At 40.3% G+C, this 26,312-nt stretch overlaps 1 protein-coding gene across 1 annotated transcript; it reads right to left on the reverse strand.

The window, feature by feature from the left end:
• Positions 1-1,024: 1,024 nt before the first annotated feature.
• LOC145230693 (beta-1,4-galactosyltransferase 1-like) lies at positions 1,025-21,840 on the reverse strand. Its single transcript, XM_080096228.1, has 7 exons — positions 21,753-21,840; positions 19,861-20,056; positions 4,097-4,194; positions 3,911-4,027; positions 2,448-2,584; positions 1,649-1,734; positions 1,025-1,238 (listed from the first exon to the last, which is right to left on the reverse strand). Exons 1-7 carry the CDS (start codon positions 21,838-21,840, stop codon positions 1,025-1,027), a joined length of 936 nt encoding a protein of 311 aa, XP_079952354.1.
• Between the last annotated feature and the right edge of the window lie 4,472 nt (positions 21,841-26,312).

The raw sequence follows: 26,312 nt of genomic DNA on the forward strand, positions 1-26,312 counted from the left end.
AATTATAATAGAAAACTGGACTGAGTGTTGGTTAAAAGTGAAAATGAAGCTAAAACTCAAGCCGGACACCAAATAAAACAGCTAAGATGACAACTTTAGGGCGACAGAAGAATACAAATCAAAAGCAATGGTGTAAACCCTGCCCAACAGAGCTTTACAATTAAAAAAGTAACAACTGAAAACCTATCCGTACAACACGGTTGGATTAATGTCCCAATTAGTTTGATCCATAAACACTTTCATTGCTGGATGTAGAACACCCAGGAAAAATTTGAAAAATACAGCAAAACGCAAAGATCTGCTCACAAGCAAATAAAGGATAGGTATCGCAGTCACAAAATCTCCCGACGTAGAAACCCAGAAAAAATTTGAAAAATACAGCAAAACGCAAAGATCTGCTCACAAACAAATAAAGGATAGGTATCGCAGTCACAAAATCTCCCGACGTAGAAATCCAGGGAAAATGTAGAATAAAACGTTGATTCTGTGCCAATGATATCCAGAACCTATGTATCCACCCAACTTTCCATGAAACTTAACGCCGGATCACAGATAATCATACATTTCCCATGGTTTATATGCGGGCCTTTGCAGTCAACTGACAATTTTGGCCAAATTAAACGTATCATGCACACGCGTGGCTTCTTAAGACCGTTGAAGACTAAAAATCAACGTTTGTGTGAAATTACAGGCTTATTTTAAGCGGTAAAAACGTACAACGTCGCAAAGTTGATTAAAATAAAATGCACACGTACAGAAATATTAAAAAGTCGAAATAAACAATAATCATTCACACGTTGAGCAAATTAGATTTTTGTGCGAGGGTAGTTCTATTGCAAAAATAAAAAAAATGTAGTATTTTTACGTCGTTAACGTATAGTCAAATTCATACACTCGTTAAAACGAAAGTTTTATGAAAACAGGTAAATAACGCATCTATTTAAAATGGCTTTCTTCATAGGGTAGATGCAGCGTAAGCGTTATACACAGCTATGTAAAACTTAAAAACAAATTCGCAAATCGCTTATGGGCGATTAAGAACTTCTTTAACATATTTCGGCGTAAAGGTCTTTAACTTCAACCGCGTGTGCGTCAAGTACTTGATGACGTCAACAGACGAAGTGTTTAAAGAGTTTAAACCATCTTCTTTCATACGTTCATGTGCCACACGTAAACGATCTGATCGACGGGGGTTTTTAGGGTTTCCCTTGTCCCTTTTGTGTTTGAACATTTTAAACCTGTAAATTTGGAACTGCATGTTTACTAAAACGTAAATATTCTAAGCGACAACAATGCTTTTTTTACTAATTATAGTGTTTCATTTCGTAGACTATTTTTTGTGCAGTATTACACTGGTAAGAGTAATATTAGGAACAGGCCGCTTTGGGTATTTCAGCAAATTTTTTAAGCAAAGTTTTCGCCGTTTGCAAACTGCAGGGTGCTTTGCTTGCACATTTCAACTCACGTGCACACAACAGTATGGCAGCAGCGCGCACATCTATCATTGCTTATAAACACTCTCAGTGCGTTTAGTAAACTTGTAGGGAAAGATATAGCAATCAGGGCGTAAAAATTGCAACAAAACATACAGAAATCCTACCGTACTTTGGATGACCGATAAAGTCGATTCATATCAACAAACTTGTACCTGATGTAATTTTCTTTTAAACGCGAAAGGGTATATTTCGTGCTTTTAATTCTGACTGCCATGTCATCGTCTTCTCCACCCCACCCCTGGTAAAGAATTGAGTTAGTTTAAAAGTTGAAGCATTGAAAGATAAGAGAAAAAGTTTATCGCGAAAAGAATATACCTATATACCCAATATGTTAAAGTTTGTCCAATGGCAGAAAAGAAGCAGCGTCAAAAAAGAATTTTCTTGTGCAAAAAAGTACAACAATGTTGTTGCTGAAAGAGGTACAGGAACTGGCGCCCGCTTACGGGAGGAGAGGAGTCGCTACCGATGGTATTACGTCGCCGACCACGTGATAAACAAGTTTACCCTTTGTGAACATAATTATGAGAACAGTTTTGTCTGCATTAGTTGCTGGTGTAGACCAATACAATACGCACTGCAAAGTAGGTAATTGCGTTAGGTGACGGTCTGAGCTGGACCTGTTGAGCTTCACTATTCCGCCTTCTCACCGATTTAAGCAAGTGCGACCCATTTTAGTAATGTGCAATGTGGTGTTACTGTGCACAAACATGTGTTGATTTGCAAAAATAGCAGAAGAGCCTAGCAGTGGAATTACGTTGTGTGAAGCTCATATACTGCAAGCTTTGACGTATTCTTACCATATGTAGCGACAAGAAATTTTTTTACTATTTTTATGACGTCATATATAATATGGCATATTTAAAGAAAAAATTAAAATCGGCGCCTGTGCCCGGGAGCTGTTTAATTGTTGTATTCCGGTACAATTATAGAACTGTGATTGAAAGTACTTACCACATACTCGTCAGAGTAGCCATTGACCGCTGTGAACTGTTCCTTGGTAAAAGCCACAGCACCGCCAACTGTCAAATCCCCATTTATCTTGTAATTATATTTGTCAAGGTATGGAGCGATATGATACACGTGGTCACCTGCAAATAGCATAAATTACAGGGGTGTCAAACGCTCTCAAACACTCAACAACAATCGTAGTATTTTGTAAGACTTTTATGTCAATATAAAAAATGTCTCTAATCTTTCAAAGTGAAAGCTATTATTTAAACCAGGGTTCTTCAACGGGGGCGAGGGGCGCGATTTTAAGCGAGCCTAAAGTTGGAGGTCAAAACACGGTCTGTACCCCAAATTTTGCTAAAATAACGTCCGAATTCGGTCCGAAAGTTTGATGAAATTGCGACAAAAATGTGACCAAGTGTGAAATCAGGCACTAAATAGTCCGTTTTATTTAAACTTAAACCAAAGTTCGACCCTAAAGGCCAAACGATTTTTTACCCTTGCACTCATACCATTGGATGATAACAACCGATTCGGCCGATATGAACACTTTTCACGCCTAAGTTCTTAGTTACACCTTGTTTATACCAGGGAGTTTGACCGAACTGTTTCAGGTTTTAGGGTTTTCATTCCGGTCCGGGCAAAGTATCCGGTTTTAATTCCTTTTTGTTTGATTTTTATTTCATTCATTATTTATACCAGCGGTTCCCAAACTGGGGTCCGCGGTCCTTTAGGGGTCCGTGAGGCAATTTTGGGGGGGACCGCGAAGCGGTTGAAGTAATTCTATAATCTTATTTGGCGTCAGTTTGTGCCACTAAATAAGTTTAAATCAAAGTAGAATTGAGAATCGACTGTCTCCATTGCTAAACAATGGCCTTTATTGAATGACAACTATCAAAAATGCAATTGTTGGCGCACAATCGTAATGTTTTTGTCCTGTTTGTGATGTCACATGCTGTCTTTGAATGATTGTTATGCGCAATTTTGCATAACTAGCTAGAATCCTGCAATCAACTTTCGTTTTTATGAAATACACATTTAGGCTTAAGGACCGCGAGCCCTCGAAATAATGGCAAAGGGACCGTTTTAAAAAAAAATAAGAAAAAGTTTGGGAACCACTGATTTCTACGGATTTGCCATACTTCAAAATAACTTTGACTGTTCACTGCGCGACACATTACAATTCGTCGTTTTTGAAACGCCCTGTAGCTGTCATATGAATATGCAGGCTGCGTTTTTACCGGTTAGGTTCCGGTTCCGGTTCAACGACAAACAAAGTACAGGGTTAAACTTTTATGGAAATGATAATTTACGGCTCCGGTTCGGTTCAGGTTTAATCAATTCAACGGCTCAAACCGATTCGCGGGTTCGTGTTCAGCTCCGGTTCGACTCCCTGGCTCATATATAGTATTAGCCTATGTTTATCTATATCTTAGAATTTGACTATTGCCAGTAATTGAACTTACTGTTACAGGTATAAGGAATTCTGTCATCTTGGGCAGTAGTATCGACATCGTGAAAGATAAAGCAATCAAAATTCATCAACCGGTTTGCGTAAACAAAACCAGAATTCATGAGTTGTCCTGGAAACAAATTAGCAAAACTTTAATGGCCTAACTTTTTAGGTATGCTATATGAATACGCCCACTAACCTTTGTTGAAGGGTTCGCTGCCAACTTGTTCCGCGACAATTATGACGTAACAGAGTTGTTGCCTTTGCAGCAGCTGATGAATGTAGTAGAGAAAAAACCTGTGTCACAAAATCATAAAGTTACTTTGGCTTTTACCGTAGCTACTTTCTGATGATTGTATTTTTTTGCATTTGTTTCGGGACACTTGGCTAACACCCCTTGGTTTCAAAGCAGTTTAATGTTTTATCTGTGGTCTGTGCCCAATTGTGGTATTGAACAGGATTGGTTGGGCATTAATTTTCAGCCTGTTATTCCCAACGAACTGGAGGGCAATTAGATGGTTAATATTGCTTGTCTTGGCACTGATGACACCTTATAGGTCAAAACAGTGTGTCTGCAGCTTCTGTTTCAAAAACTTATATTGTAGCCGACTTGCATCTTATTTGCCAGTAATTGCCGAATTCGATTAATTGTTCCGCTTGGCTAATTTAAGCTCTACTTTAATCGTGACGTGTGTAAATATTCATCCGCAAGATAGCATGTGCTCCACGTTTTTGTGAGCTGCATCAATTGTTAGGTGTAACGTCAGGAATTTGCGCGCCTGGTTCCGCGCTGGCGTCACACTAGAGAAGTCCAATTTCTGGAAACGCGTGAATTTTTATTTGATACCTCAACACGTTCAATACGACACGTAATCACGTCACGTTAGTCACGACACGACACGGTTTTCTGCAAAGAGAACATTCACTCAAAAATGGGAAACAGAAATAAATTTTATGCCGGCAGAAACAAAGCTTACCAGAGTTTTGGACCAGGGTAGCCTATCAAAGATACAAATATCTTGAAATCGTCAGAAAGCATTCTACACAAAAAAAAACGATAATTGAAATGTACGGCAAGTCGGGCAACTGAAACGCAAATCAAGCTTACCTCGCAAAGGCAACATTATTCCTTTTCGTCAGAGTTTTTAAGTTTATAAAGCACTACCATCTATTAATGACAAACAAATTATGTTTAGTCACTTTCATTACTTTATCTAACGGCTGCAAATTCAAGTCAGCAACTAACGAACTACACGTGGTCCAAACTAAACTCAATACTAAATGGCCAAAAGCACAGCATAGAGAAATAAACTACAATGATATTGTTACGTCATAGGGGATTCTGGCATTGTGGTGCAATCACACCATATAAGATGTGACGTAGGTTTACGGTTGAGTGATTTACGATGTTACATTCTCCCCCCTAAATGTGTGCTTACACTTCAAACACATTTACAAACAAACCAAGAAAACATCGAATCACGAAACAACGAAAACACACACGAAAGCTAAACAGTCGCGTCGCGAAACGCCGTTGGTGAGCAAAGCTCCAACCTGGCGTATTTCAGAGTGCGGCATGTGTAATGCAGCAAACAGCATAGCGTCCATGATATTTCTTCTTTCGTCAGCACCAGGATCTTGTGCACCGCAATTCAGGGTCAGTTCGACGACTGCGTGGCCTGAATGCGTCGGATGCACTTATTGGCATTTGGTGCTTGCCTCGCAGAGCAGGCACAATTTTGCAATCGGCCGTCTGTACGTGGAACCAGATTGCGTTTTAACGTTAACTTGGCGGACAACACCGTGTTTGTCCGGAAACGCGTGCAGAACGCGTCCAATCTCCCATCGACGTCGAGGCTGAGTCTCATCAACGATCATCACCACATCTCCTGGTTGGAAATTGCGTTGTCGGTCGGGCCACTTTTGGCGTAAGGCAATTGTGGGCAAATATTCCCGAGACCATCTTCTCCAGAAATCATCGGCGAGAAGTTGAATTTGTTTCCATCGTCTTCGGCTATAGCAGTCCTTTGGATTGATAAGTCCCACTGGAACACTGTCAAAAGCGCGTCCCAACAACAAATGGTTGGGCGTCAGTGGCTCATCCTCAGTAGAAGTGAAGCTGATCGGTGTCAACGGTCTGGAATTTAAAATGCTTTCCACTTCGATCATCAAAGTTTGCAACATGTCCGCACCGATCGTTTGGTTTCTTGTTAGCATCGCATTTAGAATGCGACGAATAGATCTTATCATTCTCTCCCACGAACCTCCCATGTGGGAAGCAGCGGGACAATTGAAATTCCACTTGATTTCCAGACGTTTAAAGTACGATTCTAGTCGGGACTGCTGGAGACCTTGTAGGGCTTCACGTAATACTCTTTTAGCGCCAACAAGGTTCGTGCCATTATCGCTGTATATCTCCTTCGGTCGGCCTCTTCTTCCTATAAAACGACGCAGGGCATTGATAAATGCATCAGTGGACAAATCAGGAGCCACCTCAATGTGTACAGCTCGCATAGTCAAGCAGGTGAAAATACACCCATAACTTTTCGTTTCACTTCTTCCTCGCTTCACCACGAATGGACCGAAGTAGTCAATGCCAACGTAAGTAAACGGTGGCTCATCAGGCTTCAATCGGGCGAATGGCAGTTCTGCCATTTGCTGTGGTCCTCGTCGTACGGTTCTCTTGCGACACAGCATGCAATTGCTAAGTTCCTTCAGCATGCAATTGCTATGAAGAGATGAATATCGATTCAGCAAACGATCGGTTGATCCTGACTGTGCAGAAACGTTTACGACAATCCTCTTCCGCTCAGCTGGCTGGAACTCTGGGGGAAGCTGAGTCTTCAACTCCGGCGGGTTTGGCCATCGATCTATAGTTTGCCAAAGAAACTTTGGACCAGTCAACCATCGGGAGCGGATGAGCTTGTGCACGGACAAACCTCGCGAAGCATCATCGGCGGGTTTTAGCTGGGAATTTACGTGCCTCCATTGATCAGGTCTTGTCTGTCGATGAATTTCGGCCAACCTGTTGGCAACAAACGTACCAAAGCGTATACTTTGGTTGTAAATACTTTGTCGGGCGGCACACGAGTCTGTCCAAAACACGGACTCGCAGTTATCAAATTTTAATTGGCGTCGAAGCCATTTGTCCGCTTTTACAGCTAAGACAGCAGCAGCAAGTTCAAGCCTCGGAATGCTTTCAGTTTTCGGGGGTGTCACCTTCGATTTGCCAAATAGAAACGAGCAGTGGACTTGTCCATCAACATCTTCCAGACGAAGGTACGACACAATTCCATAGCCTTGAGTTGAAGCATCCGAAAAGTGGTGCATCTCGCACTTCGCGACTGAGTCGAAAGTAGGAGGCTTAAAGCAGCGGGGAAGTGTTAACTTCTCGAGCTCCGGCAATTGAGAAAGCCAGCGTCGCCATTCTTCAATATCGTCTTTAGGCAGCTCGTCATCCCACCCCAGCTTCTGTCGAACTATTACTGTTGTAACACCTTAGCAATCAAAGTTACAGGTGCGGCAAAACCCAAAGGGTCATAAAGCGTGTTAACAGCACATAAAATATTGCGTCGGGTAAATTTCTTGCCTTGCATCGTGTCAGTTATGCTAAAACCAAATTCGTCACTCTGTTCCCGCCAGTAAACACCTAGAACGCGCTCTTTAACGGAAGCGTCCAAGTTTACATCGGTCAGCGATTTTGCTCTCTCTGCAACTGGGATTTGATCCAAGACACGTTGATTGTTACATAGCCATTTGGTCAGGAGAAATCCTCCTTTCTTCAGCAAGGCACGTAGTTGCTTGACCAACTCGGTGGCACACTCGACTGTTTCGGCTGACGTCAAACAATCGTCTACGTAAAAATCATTGCGGACAATGTCCCCAACATCTTTATCAAACATTTTTCCAAACTGCTCCGCGGTTTCACGAAAGCAGAATGTGGCGCAGCTGGGCGATGACGTAGGCCCAAAAATGTGCACGAGCATACGATGAACGGTGGGCGTTCGGGATAAATCTCCCCCCGGCCACCACAAAAACCTTAAAGCATCAATGTCAGACTTGTGAACGCGGACCTGGTGGAACATTGCTTCCACGTCCGCTACCAGAGCAATACTGTTCATACGAAATCGTTCCAAGACACCGATTAAACTATTAACCAAATCGGGACCTTGCAGCAAGGCGTCGTTAAGAGACAATCCTCTGTGCTGCGCAATCAAAAACGATGCGTACCTTTTCGGGTTTGCGCGGGTGGCAAACTGGATGATGCGGCAAATACCATTGAGTTTTGCCTGAAGCGTCCTTGGCTTCTTCATTTGTAACTTATTCTGCGTAGCCCTGATCAATGTAGTCTTGCATCTTCTGGACGTACTTGTCTTTAAGAGAGACATCGCGCGAAAAGCGTTTCTTCAGCGACCAGAGCCGTCGTTCAGCCATGTGACGGCTGTCTTGCGGTAAGGTAACAACACTTCGCCACGGAAGAGGCAAATAAAAATGTCCGTCCGTGTGTTTTACCTAGCTCTTCATCATGCGTAGCACCTTTCGGTCTTCAACTGACGTAGGAAAGGGCAAGTCGTTCGGGTCTTGCATAAATTCGTCCACCCAAGAATCACCGCTTAGTTCCTGGGTCTCTTTGCTTCTAAAGAAGTTTACCGAAATATTATCAACAGCAGGATAGAAGACAGATGGGCCAACAAGTGACAATCCAAGCGGGGTTCTCGCATCAAAAAGTTGCTTGCGTCCCCCTGTTCCCATTTCCAGTACTCTATGTGCATATGGGACGTCAGTGCCGATAAGTAGCAGCACCTCTCCTTCGTCCAACTCAGGAAATTCCAAACCCTGGCGGTGTGGAAACCTGTTCACCTCTGACTTCGTTGGCGTCGGATTTGGCTCAACCGGCATGGTGTCGATGGACAGAGCGTTGTCGACACTAATCTCTTCATTTTCATCTAGTGATAAAACGCTAAAACTTGCGCTTATTCCGCTATGGTTCGCCGGTCTTCTTCCGACGCTGGACATCGTAACTTGTTTTGGTCTTAAACCTTTTGTCATAGAAGCTTGTGTCAGACCCTTGGTCGAGGAACGCGTACGTTATGACCTCCTGACCGTTCGACCGAATTTTTACTGGAATAACAGAAAAGTACGATGAATGACAGTTCTTTATCGCGTTGCACCTGGCTGTAGAACTCGATATCTGTCCATTAGGAGGTTCGCTGCGCGGAGCTCGGTTGTATCTCTCAGGAGCATGTGCGTATGTCCTGGAACGCACGGAATTTTGCATATTTTCATGTAGCAACGTGTGGTGTGAAAGGTTGCAACCTCTCACAGTACAGGCACTGGGCTGGGTACACACCCTTGACGTATGTCGATAACCAAAACAGTTAAAGCACATAAAGTTATCTCTTAGAAACTCTCTTCTCTGCACCGTGGACTTTCTGCCGAACACTGCACATCTTTGCAACACATGATTTCGTTTACAACACGGGCAGCTTATTGGTGACACAGGAGCAGGACTCTGGTTTGTGGTTACAGTCGCACAGGTAACGTTCCTCCCACCGGGTTTTGCGGGGCGCTTCTTTTCTTCAGCCGTTCGGGAAACACACAATTGACCAGGTAAAGTATTTACAACGGCAGACTCTTCTTCGACGAACTCAACGAGATCGGCAAAATCCGCTTCTATTCCAGTTTTCCTTACAGTCTGCGCGACTCGGCGGCGCCAAAGCTTTTGCGACTCGTACGGGAGCCTATTTGCGAGAGCCACTAAACGGTCAACTGTGTTAAGATCAGCAAAATTCCCTAGCTGGCGAAGTACCAGCAGACATTTCCTCAAGTCTGCGCATAAGTGCGCATACCGGTAGCATCGTCCGGTTTTAAGTTCGGACCCTTAGTTAACTCTTCAACAAAAGCTCTAGCAACTATGTAGGGCTTACCGAAGTTCTCATAAAGAATGCTTCTTGCCTTGGTATAACCTTCTTCCGTATCTAGAACAGAGCAATGTGCAATTAAAGACCTCGCTTTTCCTTTGCACTGGTTTATAAGCAGTGTTAGTCGCATATCATCGCTTCGTGTTTTGCATTCGAGATTTGATTCAAAGTAGCGTACAAACATCCAATAATCTGTAGGATTGCCCAAAAATGTCATGTGATCGGGCTTCGGCATACTGATGCCCTCTCCAACTGCCTTCACTATGTATGGAAGCACAGCTGGGTTTTCTTCGTTCACTTTAACAACTGAATGGGCTTTAGTCACAGGAACACGTACATTAGGACGCCTTCTTTCCTGTAGTTCTTTTCTATATCGGATAGGAAACGTACAGTTCCTAGCAGCAGAGGACGTCATGAGACCATCATTGGAGTCATCATCCGGAAAAAAACATCACTACGTCTGGAGCCTGATCGTCGTTGGACCTTTTGTCCATTTGTGATAAACCATCGTCGTCTTCGTTTAGGATTCTGGCTCCTGCGTCGGCAGCCTGAACTTCGTATTTTGCTTGTAGTTTTCGCTTTTCCGCTTGTAGAGCAATTTCCGCCTTTCTTTGTTTTTCTTCTTTTTCGAGGGCATGTTTTCTCTGCTCTTCAATTTCAAGCGCTTCGCGCTTAGCAAGATCGTTTTCCTCATCAATTTGTTTGAGGCGGATTAGCGCAAGCTGCCGCTCTACCTTTGCCTCTCGGCGACATCTCTCCGTAGCAGATGTGCTCGCGCTAGATCAGGGGTTCTCAACCTGGGGTGCACGCACCCCCAAGGGGTGCGAGAACTGTTCCTAGGGGGTGCGGGGATGCTGAATCATTAAGGTTGGTTAGGTCTATTCTATTTAAGCAATTACAGAAGGGGAAGGCAATCATATTTAAGCAAAATGATTTGAAAGGGGGTGCGAAAATTGGTTAGTGATTTGAAAGGGGTGCAGCAAGGAAAAAAGGTTAAGAACCACTGCGCTAGATGAACGTGAGCGGCCAGACCGTATGACGTCCCACTAGAAACAACAGTCGGGGCCCTGAACTGTGGACTTAGCACAAGTTCTGGCAGTGAGTCCGGCAATTTGGAGGGCGGTAACTCTGATACTCTACTTTCGAATTCAAGAGATTTTAAATCTTCTTTGGAAGCAGCAAGTTTCTCTGGGTCGTTACATGAATTAATAAATGCATCGTACATACTGTAAAGTATCGTGTAGTTTTCGTCAATTTGTTTTTGAGCCACTCGCAATGTGGAATGCTCTTTATTTAGAATGCCAGTTTCAGCCACAACATACCAGCTATTCAATTTATCAGCACATCGGCGTAGATCGTCGTAGGTTGGGACCGGTTGTGCAGCAAATGGTCTCAAACGTGTAGGCACCGGCGATTCCATCGGAGATGGTGTCTTTTCCAAATCTTCAGCCATCGTGGCGAAATTCGCTTTATAGATAACTCTGGAATCTTTATTTTCAGAAACACTGAAAACTTTATTTTCAGGAAACTCTGAAAACTTTATTTTCAGCAAACTCTGAAAACTTTAATGTAACGTCAGGAATTTGCGCGCGCTGGCGTCACACTAGAGAAGTCCAATTTCTGGAAACGCGTGAATTTTTATTTGACACCTCAACACGTTCAACAAGATCACGTTCAATACGTCACGGTAATCGCGTCACGTTAGTCACGACAAGACACGACTCGACACGACACGGTTTTCTGCAAAGAGAACATTCACTCAAAAATGGGAAACAGAAATTAATTTTATGCCGGCAGAAACAAAGCTTACCAGAGTTGGACCAGGGTAGCCTATCAAAGATACAAATATCTTGAAATCGTCAGAAAGTATTCTACACACAAAAAAAACGATAATTGAAATGTACGGCAAGTCGGGCAACTGAAATGCAAATCAAGCTTACCTCGCAAAGGCAACATTATTCCTTTTCGTCAGAGTTTTTAAGTTTATGAAGCACTACTATCTATTAATGACAAACAAATTATGTTTAGTCACTTTCATTACTTTATCTAACGGCTGCAAATTCAAGTCAGCAACTAACGAACTACACGTGGTCCAAACTAAACTCAATACTAAATGGCCAAAAGCACAGCATAGAGAAATAAACTACAATGATATTGTTACGTCATAGGGGATTCTGGCATTGTGGTGCAATCACACCATATAAGATGTGACGTAGGTTTACGGCTGAGTGATTTACGATGTCACAGTTAGGTTTGCAGTCTAGATAAGTAAATTTAGCCCAATTTTCTGTGTCTTTTTGTTTGTAGTGAAATTTAACCATTGCTAACAGCAATGGTTAAAAGGCTAAATTGTCAGTTGTGGAACCTATAGCCGCAGGCTAGTGCAGCCCTGGGTACCCAACAGTTAGTACGTTTATGTTCTTATTTCATTTCTGTTTACCTTGTATTAATGTATGCTTAACCGTAACTGAACTTATTAAAGTAGTTGGAAGTCATTTGATGTAAAATGTGACCGATTAATGAAAATTTAATTGGCGATTTTCGTGTGCTGTTCAAACTGCTTAATGTCAATTGTCGCGATGACGTCATAATGATTAGGCATGACGGTCATGACTGGTAAATGTTGTTTTGTGGTTTACAGAAAAACCGTTGCCGTCGCTATTGGCGTTGTCGTCTTGATGTTACCGTATTTGCTCGATTGTAAGCCGCGGCTTATATTGGTTTTTAGCTGCCGTTTGTGCGGCTTATAATCGAGGGCGGCTTACAATCGAGGGCGGCTTATATTTTAATTTTGTACCGAAATCATTTCTACACTCCAACATTTTAAATTATTTGGGGTTCAAAACATGTATGCGTGTACAGATTATACGTCGATATACGTTCTGTCGGGTACAGTTATCAACGTAACTAACAGATATGGGCAAATAGTCATACCATATAACTACAGAAAGATGTATTAGGAAACAATCGTATCTAAAATTCCAGCGTGCGGCTTGCAATCGAGGGCGGCTTACATTATTTTTTTAACAACTCAACATGCGGCTTACAATCGGGGGAGGCTTATAAACGAGGGCGGCTTACAATCGAGCAAATACGGTATTCGTCAGCGTTGCATTTTATCGCTCAACAAAAACATTCGTTACACATGCAAGAGTGGGTCGTCTTGGAGGACAGGCTGTAAGGCGGGCGCGTTTTACAAAAAAGGTGTCTAGTGTGACGAACGGCGCAGGGCCAGGCTGCGCGCCTAGCGGTCGTTACACTACTGTTAGCTATACTATTATTATTGACAAGCTAACCTGAAAAGAATCTTTAAGTGGTTTCCATATTTTTTAATTTGTTTTGAAAAGTATTCGAAAATGTGTACAGACACGTTTGACAGATTTTTTCCAAATATTTTTTAGATCCCCTCTTAAACCTTTGGATTGCTTGGTAGACGCATTTGTAGATAACAGCTCTTGTAAACGACAAAACATGAATAAATAAATCCAACATATTGAAACTAATTAGTTACTATCTGTTTAGAACAGTGGTTCTCAACCTTTTTTCTTTCGTGGCTCACTTTTATTGCACAAGAATTCTGTGGCCCAGTAATTTTTTGTGAAATGAAGAAAACAACTATAAAATAGGTTCAAACCAAAAAAAACTGCAGAACATATTTGAAACAGATTTTAAGTTCAAAATAACTTAATGCAAAAAAATCATAAAACAGCACTTCCCCTTCTTTAATCAAGCACTTTCAGTTATGACTGAGTAATTGGACAATGGATATGCTGCTATTATCTGGCTTTATTGTAATCACAAAGTAGTTTATTACATCATAAACATACGGGGTTGCAGAACGTTAAAGTAACTTTATACCGTTAATAGATCAATTCAAAATAATTTGCATTCCTTCTCAATTCCTCCCCAAGCCATTATTCGGGCCATGGCCCACTGGTTGAGAACCGCTGGTTTAGAAGTATCACATGCCCTACTCTTTCAGAATATTGAATGACTTAATTTGGAAACTTATGAGGATCATTGTAAAACTTTTGCAATACACTAAAAAATCTAGCTATAATGAGGATCATTGTAAAACTTTTGCAATACACTAAAAAATCTATAGCTTGTTGGTTGACCAAAAAGTTAGACCATTTGATGTAACTTATATACACACTTTGTAAAAGTTGCAGAAACTCTGAAGGATAGTTAAGTAAGACCCCCAGGCTTTTGCATATTCAATGAAGTGAACTGGACCTGTAGTTGCATGGTGGACAACTAAAAATTTTGCTACCATTTGTAAACTTATATTTTGCCCCAAACAAAACACACAGAAAATAAACATTTAACTGAAAACTTTTGCTTTTGCCAAATTTTGCTATTGGTTTAATTGCGATATTTGAAACCATTTTTAAAAGTTATCTATAGGTTTGCCAATATAGGTGATTTTGACTTAAATTCATTAAACTATCCTTAATTAACTGTTACTGAGGGCCTCGAGACATACCATAGACATAGCAAACAAGTTATTGTACACAAGCCATTTACACGAACCAGGATCAATTTCTTTATCAGTTCAACAAAGGGCCAATATCACAACGCGTTAATATTTAAGCGCGACTGCGTATTTGTTTCTTACTCCGGCAAACAAAAGCGTTTCCTATTAAACTTACGCAAGGAGGCGCCAGTTGGGATTCGAGAAAGCGAAAACCAGTTTTAAAAGTTATCTATAGGTTTGCAAGTATGGATGTTTTTTACCTAAATTAATTAAACTATCCTTAATTAACTGTTAGAATAATTAACGAAGCAACGGTGCTTCCGAATCAGTCAACAAAAATTGTTTAAGCCTGATAAACAATATTTGTTGACTGATTCTGATTAGGAAGCACTGTTAAACTTTAATCGCTAACAGGATATATATTTCAGCCATAAGGGCATTATCAGCCGTTCTGCGAAACAACGGGTGTAAAAGTAAAACAAACCAAGCATTAAATCGAATTCATATTCTAATATAACGACTGGTGCCCTTATGGATGAAATATGTCGTATTCTTACAAAAAGTTTCATATATAATCAGTGTTCGTCGACATAACATGCCTACTATTTGCGGAAAAGATCCTGCAATAAACACTAAATGCAATCAACTGTTACAGAGAGCCTCTAGATCAGGGATGCACAACTGTAGTATTCTGACATACGTAAGCACTCATAATGTTGCAGTCTATAGTGCAGGGTATTCCAACCGAGTAAAACACATAACTTCTAAAAGTACCTTCGCGGGCCGCACAAAAACCCTTGGAGGGCCGCATGCGGCCTGCGGGCCGCGTGTTTGAGACCCCTGATATAGTGTAATGCTCTTTAGAGGTCATGCGAGTTCTTATATATGTGAAGCAACCATAGAAATAATACACAGCATAGAAATAATAATACAACATCTTCCCAAACGAAAATAAAAGACAGTTCAACGATACAAACAAAAGGGTGTATATTGACTCAATAAGCCTTTTAGGCGGAACAATATTTCTGTTCGACCTACGGGGAAGAACGGCATTGGTTGAAGATTCACCTTCTGGTGATACTGCAGCATGAGGCGCTAATGTAACAATATTTTGAACAGGTTCATCGCAATTGGTTAAAGGTAAACTACAAGAAGGTACACAAAAATCATCACACGGTTTAACAGTTGTATCAAGTCTTAAATGCGCTCGGTTTCTTCTATACAATGCACCATCTTTGGATTTTACCAAATAAGATCTGGGTGCAACAAGTCAAAGCACTTGGCCGCAAATGGACCACGTCTTATTAGCATAATTAAAAAAATTCTAACACAGTCCCCAGATTTTTAGACTGGGAAGATTATGGGAAGGTTGTTGCGGATATATCTTCCCATAAGCAAATCTGCTGGTGAATAACCGCAATCTAACGGAGCACTTCGGTAAACAAGTAGAGCTAGGTGAAAATCCTCTCCACTTTCTCTTGACTTTTTTAACAAGTTTTTTACTATTTGTACGGTCTTTTCAGCAAGGCCGTTTGATTGCGCGGAATATGGACTGGACGTTTTGTGTGAAAACTTCCAAGAGTTCGAAAACTCTTTGAATTCCGCATTGCTGAACTGTGGGCCATTGTCCGTAACCACACTAAATGGAATCCCATGACGCGAAAATGCCTGTTTCATACAACTTATAACAGATGCAGATGATGTACTTGCAAGTTTAAACACTTCTGGGAAATTTGAAAAGTAATCCACAATAACCAAATAATTATGTCCATTCCAGAAGAATAAATCAGCAGCCACATTTTGATGGAAAATTCGGGCTTTTCATGAGGTTGAAGGGGCTCACTGGGAAACTTGGGTCGATATGTCATACAAATAGGACATTTCATAACAAGGTTATTAACGTCTTCATTAATGCCAGGCCAGAACATAAGTGTACGTGCACGATTTTTGCACTTTTCTGTTCCTAAATGACCGACATGAATCTGTGCAAGCATGTTCGCACGCAAACGCATTGGAACAACAAACTTTGACCTCTTGAAAATAAGTCCTTTACTGCTGGACAATTCATCGCGATAGTTCCAAGATGGTTGAACCTGTCGCGGGCACAAGTTCCGTTTTTTAGGCCATCCTCGAGTTATAACCTCCAGCAGTATCTGTAGCTGCGAATCTCTACTTGTTTCGACTTTTATAGTTTCCCACACCGATGTATGTATTGGAAGTGAATCAAGTACCAACTCCACATATGCGTCAACAGCATTAGAATCTTCACCAGATACGACTTGTGGACAGCTTCGAGACAGAGTATTCGCAATAAACATGTTTTTTCCTGCGGTAAATGTTAATTTTAACTCATATGCTTGTAACTTCATCATAAGCCTTGGTACACGTAATGGACAGTCATTCAAGAGTTTAGAAAATAAACATATCAAGGGCTTGTGATCCGTTTCCACAATAACGCATCGACCGTAAATGTACTGATGAAACGCAGTGCAAGCAAATGAAATTGCTAGTAGCTCTTTTTCGATTTGAGCATATTTCTGTTCAGACTTGTTCAGTGAACGAGCTGCAAAAGCAACAGGAGCCCATTGACCTAAAAACGGTTGCAGCAGAACTGCTCCCAACCCTTCCAAAGACGTATCTGCCGTCACCTTAATAGGCGCCGTGGGAAGCACGCTGATTTTGCAGCAAGATTGGGTATAAACTGCCCCAAGAAATTTACCATTCCAAGAAAGCGTTGCAACTCTTTGACTGATGTCGGTCTTCTCATTTCCACAATTGCAGCTATTTTTCGCGGATCTGGCTTCAATCCATCTCTGCACAACAAGTCTCCCATGAACGTTAAACTTTGAACACCAAACAAACACTTTTCTCTGTTTAGTTTTAAATTGGCCTGCCGTGTGGCTCTAAGTACTTTCTCCAACCGTTCGTCATGCTCTTTCTTACTTCTACCCCAAACAATAATGTCGTCCATAAATGTATCTACTCCCTCTATAGTCTATATGGTCACATAACAAATGAATTGCTTTGTGGAACACTTCGGGCGCCGAAGATATGCCAAAAGGCAAGCGAACAAAACGATACCTTCCAAAAGGCGTATTAAACGTGCATAACTTGGAGCTTTCTTCCGCAAGTTTCATTTGCCAAAATCCTGACAACGCGTCCAACTTCGAAAAATACTGCGCTTTAGCAAACTGAGCCATCAATTCCCGTCTGGTTGGAAGCGCAAAATGTTCTCGAATAATTGCTTTATTGAGGTCCCTAGGATCCAGGCACACGCGTAATTTTCCGTTCGGTTTATTAACGATCACAAGCGAATTCACCCATGCAGTTGGTTCGTTAACTTTTTGAATGACACCGAGTAGTTCCATTCGTTGCAGTTCAGTTTTCAACTTGTCTCTTAACGCCAGCGGCACTCTGCGACACGCGTGTACTACAGGTGGCACCTCAGGGTCCAGTCTTATTGTATGTTCACCTGGAATGCAACCAAGACCAATAAAAACATCTTTATAAACATGATCAACAAACACACAACTTGACTCAACGGATTGAACACGATGTAAAAGATTGAGAACTTCCGATCCTTGCAGACCAATGATCAAAGAAGCATGTCTATTGTTTACCACATAAAATACTAGCTCATAAGTTTTTTCGTTTGTTTTCACAAATAAAGTGCACTTTCCAGCTACTGGAATGGGATTTCGCGAATAATCTAGAAGCACAGATTTGCATTCAACCAGTGGCACCTTACATTAAATTGATTAAAGGCATGACGAGTAATTATATTTACTTGCGACCCAGTGTCGACTTTAAACTGCATTATGGACTCATTTACCTCAAGTGAAACATGCCAATCAGTATTTGAATTTGTACTCACAGAACTAAGTTGAAATTCTTGATCGCTCTCCCTAGAAACTTCCGCAACAGCACGATAGCTTTGGTTAGGTCCAATGGAAACGTCACAACACCTCGAGAAGTGATTCTTAGCACCACACTTAAAACAAACTTTGCCAAAAGCAGAACATCGGTACCTTTGATGACGCCAGCCACACAACTTGCAGTTCGGGCGCTTTGGCAAAACTTGATTAACATCCGCTTGAACTCGATTAACCGACATTTCCGGAGGCTCATTGTTGATACATACCGCTTGCTGTTGCGTAACTTCTTTGGAACGACAAGCGTTGATTGCTTTCAGCAGCGTAAGTTCCTCCTCCCGCAAAAGAGCTTCACGTACCTGGTTATTGGCGATACCACACACAATTCTGTCCCTTATATGAGAGTCATTAAGTTGCCCAAATGTTTATTAAAATATATGCACTGGCGGCCGTGACGAATAAAAAACTCTTTTGCTAAATATTTTGACTTTCAAACTGCTTTAAATAGATTTTGTAAGACTGTAAAGAATATTACCTGCCTAGTAACCCTGTGCATCACACCTTATATACGCCTATTGTGTGCAAACAATGCAAATAAACAGTCACCTCTTGCGTCACAATATAGATTATGACGTCATAAATAGCTCAGACTGTTTAGCTCAATCTGTGGATCAAGTTTTAAATTATCCGTGCTTTTTGGACGCCATTAGATGGTTGGTTTATGTATGTGGGACAAGCCCTATTTTCACATAATCAATTTGAAAACAAAAACAAGCAGGTAATTGGCGGCCGTTGGTGAAATAAGGATCTGCGGTGCGGCCGTCTTAGCAAAAAGGTTGTGCGCCCCTGCTCTAGATATATCATAGACGAGGCAAATAAAATATTGCACACGAACCAGCATCAATTTCTATATCAGTGGTTCTAAACCGGGGGTCCGCGACAATTTCTTAATTCGCGCAAAACGAGATTAATAAATTGCGATTAAAAAACGCTGAATAGCATGAAGCTTGTTTGAAAACGTGCTGCTTAGGCAACTAACTAAAATGCAAGATGACATTTTAATCCCATTGTGATGCAACACACGTAAATTGGCAGTGGCAAACAACGTCACATCACAATGCAATGGGCCTTTCTTGTTGATTCACGATGTTTTAACCGAAACAACGGTCATGTTCGTGGTAGGTATTTTATGCATCATTTATTGATGTGCTTGAAATAAAAAAGATAAAGCGTACTTAAATCTCCAAAGGGGTCCGGTTACAGAAGTGTTTCTCAACCTTTTTTACTATACGAACCCCTTTAGAGATTTTCTAACACCACGCGATCTCTTTACAGACGCACACAAGAAGTTTACCTACCACAATATGCTGATTGTGTTCATCACACATGTGCAATCTAACGTTGTTGCGCCGGTTCTAAATCAAACGGTCGTGTGAGTTACTATGCTAAACAGAAGTCACAGGGAAAGTTTTTATAATACGGATAAAATCATATTGAGTTGGGTTGCGTCTTCGCGACCCCCTCAAAAGTGCTTGGCGGCCCTCAGGTTGAGAAACACTGGCTTTCAGCATCAAAAAGGGTCCGCAAAAGCAAGAAGGTTGAAAACCACTGTTCTATGTACTCAACAAAACCAAATTGGTATAGATACAAAATGTTTAATAGGGCGAGGTTCACAGAAGCGCTTTCGACTCACCTTAAATGCATTTCCCGGTCTCGGAATGGAACGATAACAGCGACAGAAGTCTTACACTTGCAGTCACGTGGTCCAGCATAGGAACCACCGAGCTCCAAATCCTTGTAATGGACCGCCACCTGTTCCAAGGTTGGTGGCCAGTTTTGTAGTGGTGGCTTGCTTGTATTGGTCTCCTTCGCATTGTAGTCTAATTCGGCTGCCACAAAAAAAAATGGTCTCAACTCTCAACATTTCATGGAGGTGTCAGCAAAAGTCTTCGCATGCTAGTTTGCAGTCTGGCAAATAAGTGCGACGTGGTATCCTCCAGGTCAGCGTTTAAAGCAGTGGTTCTCAACCTTTTTGCCTTTGCGGACCTTTTCGATACTGTTATCTAAATTCGGACCCATTTAAGCATTTTTGTCACTTTTTCATTAACAATCAACGAAAACATGGTGCGTAATATAGCAACCACGTTCGGTCCAGGAACAAAATTTCATAGCAAGGTCTTTGATACTTTTAGTCTTGTCTGTGATGTAACAAACGGCCTTGTATGTGTCTTGTATACCTTGATGAAATTAATCTTACATGTTGTTGCGGAAAAACTTTAGTAAAGTAACTTTCAACGGTTAATTCAAAGCCGGATTCGACCCTCGGGCCTGAGTTTGGTTACCCGACTTACATAATTTCCCCCTGAAAACGTTGAAATTTCCCACCGGTTAAGAACCACTGGGTTAAGCTTTAAGCAGACAATTTTATCATACTTCGTTGTTCAAATGGTCCTTGCACTTAGTGACCTAGAAAGTTGCACCGACAGCACTCACACTTTTCAGATTGAGTCGGTTTTGTGACGTAATAAATTGCCCTTGAATCATTCCCACGCGTGATGATCTCCTATCTGTTAACTTTCAAGTTGTTACTACTAGATTGTGGTTATCAAGAGTCAGGAAATTCAGCGTCAAGTCTGTGTCAGGAAATAATTTTTAAACAATGTCCGGAATTGTAGCATCTAACACCACAAGTTTTAAAAGTGTTATATCAACAAGGTGATTACCACATCGCGTTAATAATTAAGCCCGACTGTGTATCTATTTATTACTCAGCAAACAAAGTCTGTGTATCCTAGATGGAATATGGCTACTGTGCAAGTTCATTATGATGGGTCTTTTGATGACATTTCTACCATATTTTCTTAAATACCGTCCAGTAGAACAATCAACAATCCAAAAAGACTATAAAAAATACACACACATAATTTCTTGTTTGGCCCGATTACACAATTTTACTCTTTACCTACACTAAATAGTTATTACAATATGTTTGCCTATAATAAGTTTCATGTTGACATTCCAGTACACCAATAAGAACAAGTGCTGGTACAATTTCAGTACGCCTGAAGACCAATTTCAAGTGTTTGGCTAACTTGTGTCATTATACAAAAAACACTTGTCATGATGTTACCGTTGTGGAATTATGTACTGTAATACAAACGTTATAAAATGTAAACCAACCAACGCCTCGAGCATTTACTTTTTCAGAGCTATTGCCTTATGTTGTCTAGACCTCTTTTTGGAGGACATGTCTCAATATCCAAATAATCTTCATTTAGAACACTATATACGGATCTGTTCATAAGTTTAATGGTGAAAATAACGGCCCAAATAGACGTTAAAAGCGACATGCTTTATTGTTCAAACGTTTCGGCAAATGCTCATGCCATCATCAGTGATCACTTGGGCCGTTATTTTCACCATTAATCTTCATTTAAAAATAAAAAACACACGCTTAAGGTTTACTGCCAACAGATGTTTAAAGTGAATTATGGTCATTGTTAATTGAAATTAACAATCCTTATGCATTACATTGCAAATATCCTACTGTCTGAATTACATTTTGTAAAATTACTTTAAACTTACCATTAATGAGGATTGAAATTGGACCTTTCAGGAGTGGCGAAACGGTGGGACACATTTCTTGCTTCTTCTTTACGTTTTCTTTTTCCATTTTTGTTCCATTTTTTTCTGTTATGTTTTGTATGTTTCCAAAAAGCGTTCCCACAGCTTTGTCATGCTTTACAGCCACATCAAGGCAGTCCGTCACAATTTCGTCCACCTTGGCACCATCGACAAACCCTTGCTTGCGACTGACTTGCACCCATTCATTAATCTTCCGGTTCAAGCACTCATTTTTATAGTTATTTTGTAATGTTGATCGTTTTACTTGATAGTATTTGATAAGATATGGTAAAAATATCATCAAAACACCCATTATAAGGATCGTGTACAGCACCCATATTCGCTTTGGACGACGTTTTTCCATCTAGGATACACAGATTTAATGTAGAAACCACTGTCTAACTAAAGACTTTCTTATTAATTCAAAATCACTGAAGTTTTCTTGCGCAGTTCCATCAAGTTTCAATCAACTTTTCGCTGTTTTCCGCTTTTTCAAGTTTTACCTAATAAAGTAGAAATCAACGTTATTTAAAATCTAAAATTCCGTCTATATAATGGCTGCCATTTCTAAATGGTCCTTTTAACGAATAGCTTTAAACACGTCGGGGTTAAATATTAACGTGATGTAAAATACATTCCTTATTAAAATAACCCCAGGAAGGCAATGTGGTCTACTTTAAAAGCTTGTAGTGTTAGATGCTGCATTTCCGGACATTAGTTGTATGTTGTATACAGTGATGGGCAACACATTTTTTGTCAGCCGGTTCTATCACAAAAGTCGTATTTTTATCCGGTTCTATCACAAAAGTCGTATTTTTAGCCGGTTCTGTTAGAAAAAGTCCATGACAGTAACCAGTAATGCTAACCGGTTCGCTGATCTGATTAAAATTCCTGAGACGGTTCTATAGAACCGGTGCAAACCGGCTGAATCCCACCACTGGCTGTATATTTAAAAATTATTTCCTGGCAGAGATATGGCGCCGAATTTCCGGGGGTCCGGTAACCTCAATCTAGTAATAAAACACCATTATCATTTCGCCAAAATAAAATTTACAGAAAAGGGAACAACCGTTACGCATTACTGCGTGCCGTTCCCAAAGTAATTTTCATGTGTACAATCATAAAACCAATAAATGATAAGCTGCATTCTTCACATTTTTGAATACCCTTTTTAAGAAAATAAAAAACCACTTAAACATACTTTTCAGGTTAGCTAATAATGTTATAACTAACAGTATAGGCTACTATGGAAAAATAGGATTTTTAAAACAGAAGCTGCAGACAGTGCACACTGTTTTGATCTATGAGGTCTCATCAGTGCAACTGGTGACGAGAGATCGACCGCATTGGCTAGAGCAGCCTTCCAACAGCACTCCAGTTTGTTTGGAGTAACAGGTTAAAACTTTATTGGCTACATTGATATTATGACACTGAGCTGACTTCACAGTGGTTCCCAAGCAGTTGCTTGGCCATTGTGAGCCAGTTTTCTGTGGCGTATGCCCAGATGTGGCATCACACAAACCAAGCGAGGCATGGGTTTTTAAAAGAAATGTACCCAATCGGCTAAATTTGGGTTCGGCCGAATTAACTGAATCATTTATGACGTCACGCGAAGTCGTACATTACGCGTTTGACATGAAAACATGAGTTTTTTTAGGTATTTTGGTTTATTATTCATTAACGAGCAACCAAAACTTGGTGCATAAAATAACAACCACGTTTGGACCAGGACCAAAATTTCAATTCCTTTGTTTGGGTTGCGAAGTTGGGAATCAACAAGAAAGACACATTGCGTTGTGATGTTACGTTGTTTTCCACTGACAATTTACTTCTGTTAAATATTACAATCACAGGCGCAGACTTTGCATTTTTTCCGGAGATACCATATTATATGACGTCATATAAGATAACAAATATTTTACAATTAGACAAAAACCAATTGTTTTTGACCAAAGGATTTGCTGTGAGCATTAAACACCATTGAAATCAATTGTGTTTGTTACGGAGTAGTATTGGTCAGAAGCCGAAGTTTTCGTCCCGGCATGCCTGGCGTGCCCGGCATACCCGTGTTTGACCCCTATGAAGAACGATTTTATACCAGTTTCAGGCTATTTTAAAGCGCCGAAGCGTTTTTTATGTCGAGATTTATCAATCCTGTTAAAAAAATTCTGCGGACCCCCTGGAAAAGCTTTGCGTCCCCCAGTTGAGAACCACTGGTCTATCGGGTATAAAACATATTTGATATATATATGCAAACGGTTTTAGCCAGCGAACTTAAGGAATATATTCAATTGCGCTCACATGGATGTAGATAAATTTGAGCACAATCTCTTATTATTTTAAATCGACACACCAATTTTCCTCGATATGCTTTAGTTACCTTCTAGACGTGGCCATGCAACGAAGCGCACTTGTACGCCTATTCGTTGGCCAATTTCACAGCAATGCAGTTAAAAAAAAACTGTTTGCATATCCTAATTCAAATAGACGGTAGTATCACGTAAGAAAATTTTGGTAAAATTCTAGTGAAAACAAGCAAATGACAGCGTGTTAACCTGCTTGTTTGCATCAGTCAGAACGTCATTGAACACAGCAGAGCATTAGAACGCCTATTTGTCTGCCAATTTAAAGGCATGCAGTGAATAGAAAACGGTTTTCACAGTCTTTTTTAAAATTGAAGGTAAAATCAAGTAGCAAATGAACGGCTTGAAGCGATTCAAACAAGGTTGATCGTGATTAGATTCAAAAGTACTAATACTACACGAGTAATTTTTGACTTTCGGGTACAAGATACCAATAGGAAAGAGCCAGCGATTTTCAGCCCCATAAACATAACAGTTTGTTATTGAATGATTTGCTTCGAAACGGGGGTTTATTCGAAGTGTTCGGCTTCGCGTTTTGCCTAAATGGTTGGCCCTTAATCAACAAACAAGTAGCAAGACTTTTCAAACCTACTAATTATTCTCCACGGTGGTACCCTCGTTGGCCAGTGAACCAATCAGAAACGACATAATTTTGCCGAGCACTACAAATTACAACTGACTAAAAATCCTCCTAACTGTGACATTTTGTCATTACACATACACCATAACCTATTTTAAAACATTATGATATATTTACTATTCTTAAAATGGGTCCCATATTATCCACCGCTTTTTAAAACCTTAGTTGTTTTTGCAGGCAGAGACTCATGGGATCCCCATACATGCAAAGTTTAAAACAATGCCATTCAAGAGATAACCATCAGTAAGTTTGGTTTTGTAAGGTAAAACACAGTGGACAGTACTGGGCTTAAATAATAATGATATTAAAAGTACAAACTATACTATTGTGATTCAAATTCAGACAATGTTTGAAGTTTGTCCTATTTAATGTTCTATTTTATAGCAAAGGAGGGGTAAATAGTGGCAAACGAAAGTAAACACAACAATCGACACCCATAAATGGCACATTTTACAAGCTGTCCAAATTTCATTTTATTCCAACACTGTTGAAAAACTCATCTATTTTAGGGGGTTAGTGGAGCAACTGATGGGGTTCTACACCCAAAACTATAAAATATGAAACCACAATGACCCAATCAACAATCCTGTGATTCGTTCACGCTGCTGGTGTCTTAAGGCTGTTAACACCCTCTTAATTTCCATGCGCGAAAACGTAATTCATCAAAGATTTCATGCCAAAAGTTTATAAACAAACTTGACCAAAGAAAAAAGAAAAAAAAATGAGTAAAAACAAGATGCGTACACATAATAACTTACAACATGGGACATGTTTCACTTTTTAGTAAATTCTGTTCTATTTTCGTGTTCTTTTGACAATAACAACACGCATCGCATTAAAACCTGATATTTTGCAACTTTTGTGTCCATTAAATCAGGGGTGTGAAACTCGCGCCCCGCGGCCGCATGCGTCCCACAGAGCTCTTTAATGCGGCCCTCAAACACCCAACAACAATTGTAAGTTAGTGATTTTTATCTAAATAAGTTATAATAAATTCAAAGTGAAAGCTATTATTAAAAGTTTAAACAAACATTTACTTTGTTTGTAAATTAAAATGAAAACTGTTATGTTATGAATGGAAATGATAGTAAAACCGTTTGTCTAACTAAAAATAAGCGTAAAGTTTGAGTGTATGGAAAATAATTAATAATCACATGCGGCCCCTGGCATAATTTCAGTACCGAAATGTGGCTCTTGAATCCCCATAAGTTTGACACCCCTGCCATAGATCATCTGGATATGTAGATGAACATTATGAAAAAATGTGTTCGGCTCATTATATGGATTACAGATAGTAAAAAAATTGCGATACCTTGGCTTCAGGATCTTGGTTATATGCCTTGTCAGCAAGAATTCTTTTTACTTTAGCGGCTGAATTTCATTACTGTCGATATACATCTTTGACATGAAATGTTCAATTAAAAAATTAGATGTGCTATGGAACTATAGTTCATATCAGCTTATAAGCATATCAACTGCGTTCATATCTTTACAATAAGTTGGTGCAAAAGATTTTGC

The sequence above is a fragment of the Phallusia mammillata genome, chromosome 1, assembly GCF_965637545.1.
Source record: "Phallusia mammillata chromosome 1, kaPhaMamm4.hap1.1, whole genome shotgun sequence".
NCBI lineage: Eukaryota > Metazoa > Chordata > Ascidiacea > Phlebobranchia > Ascidiidae > Phallusia > Phallusia mammillata.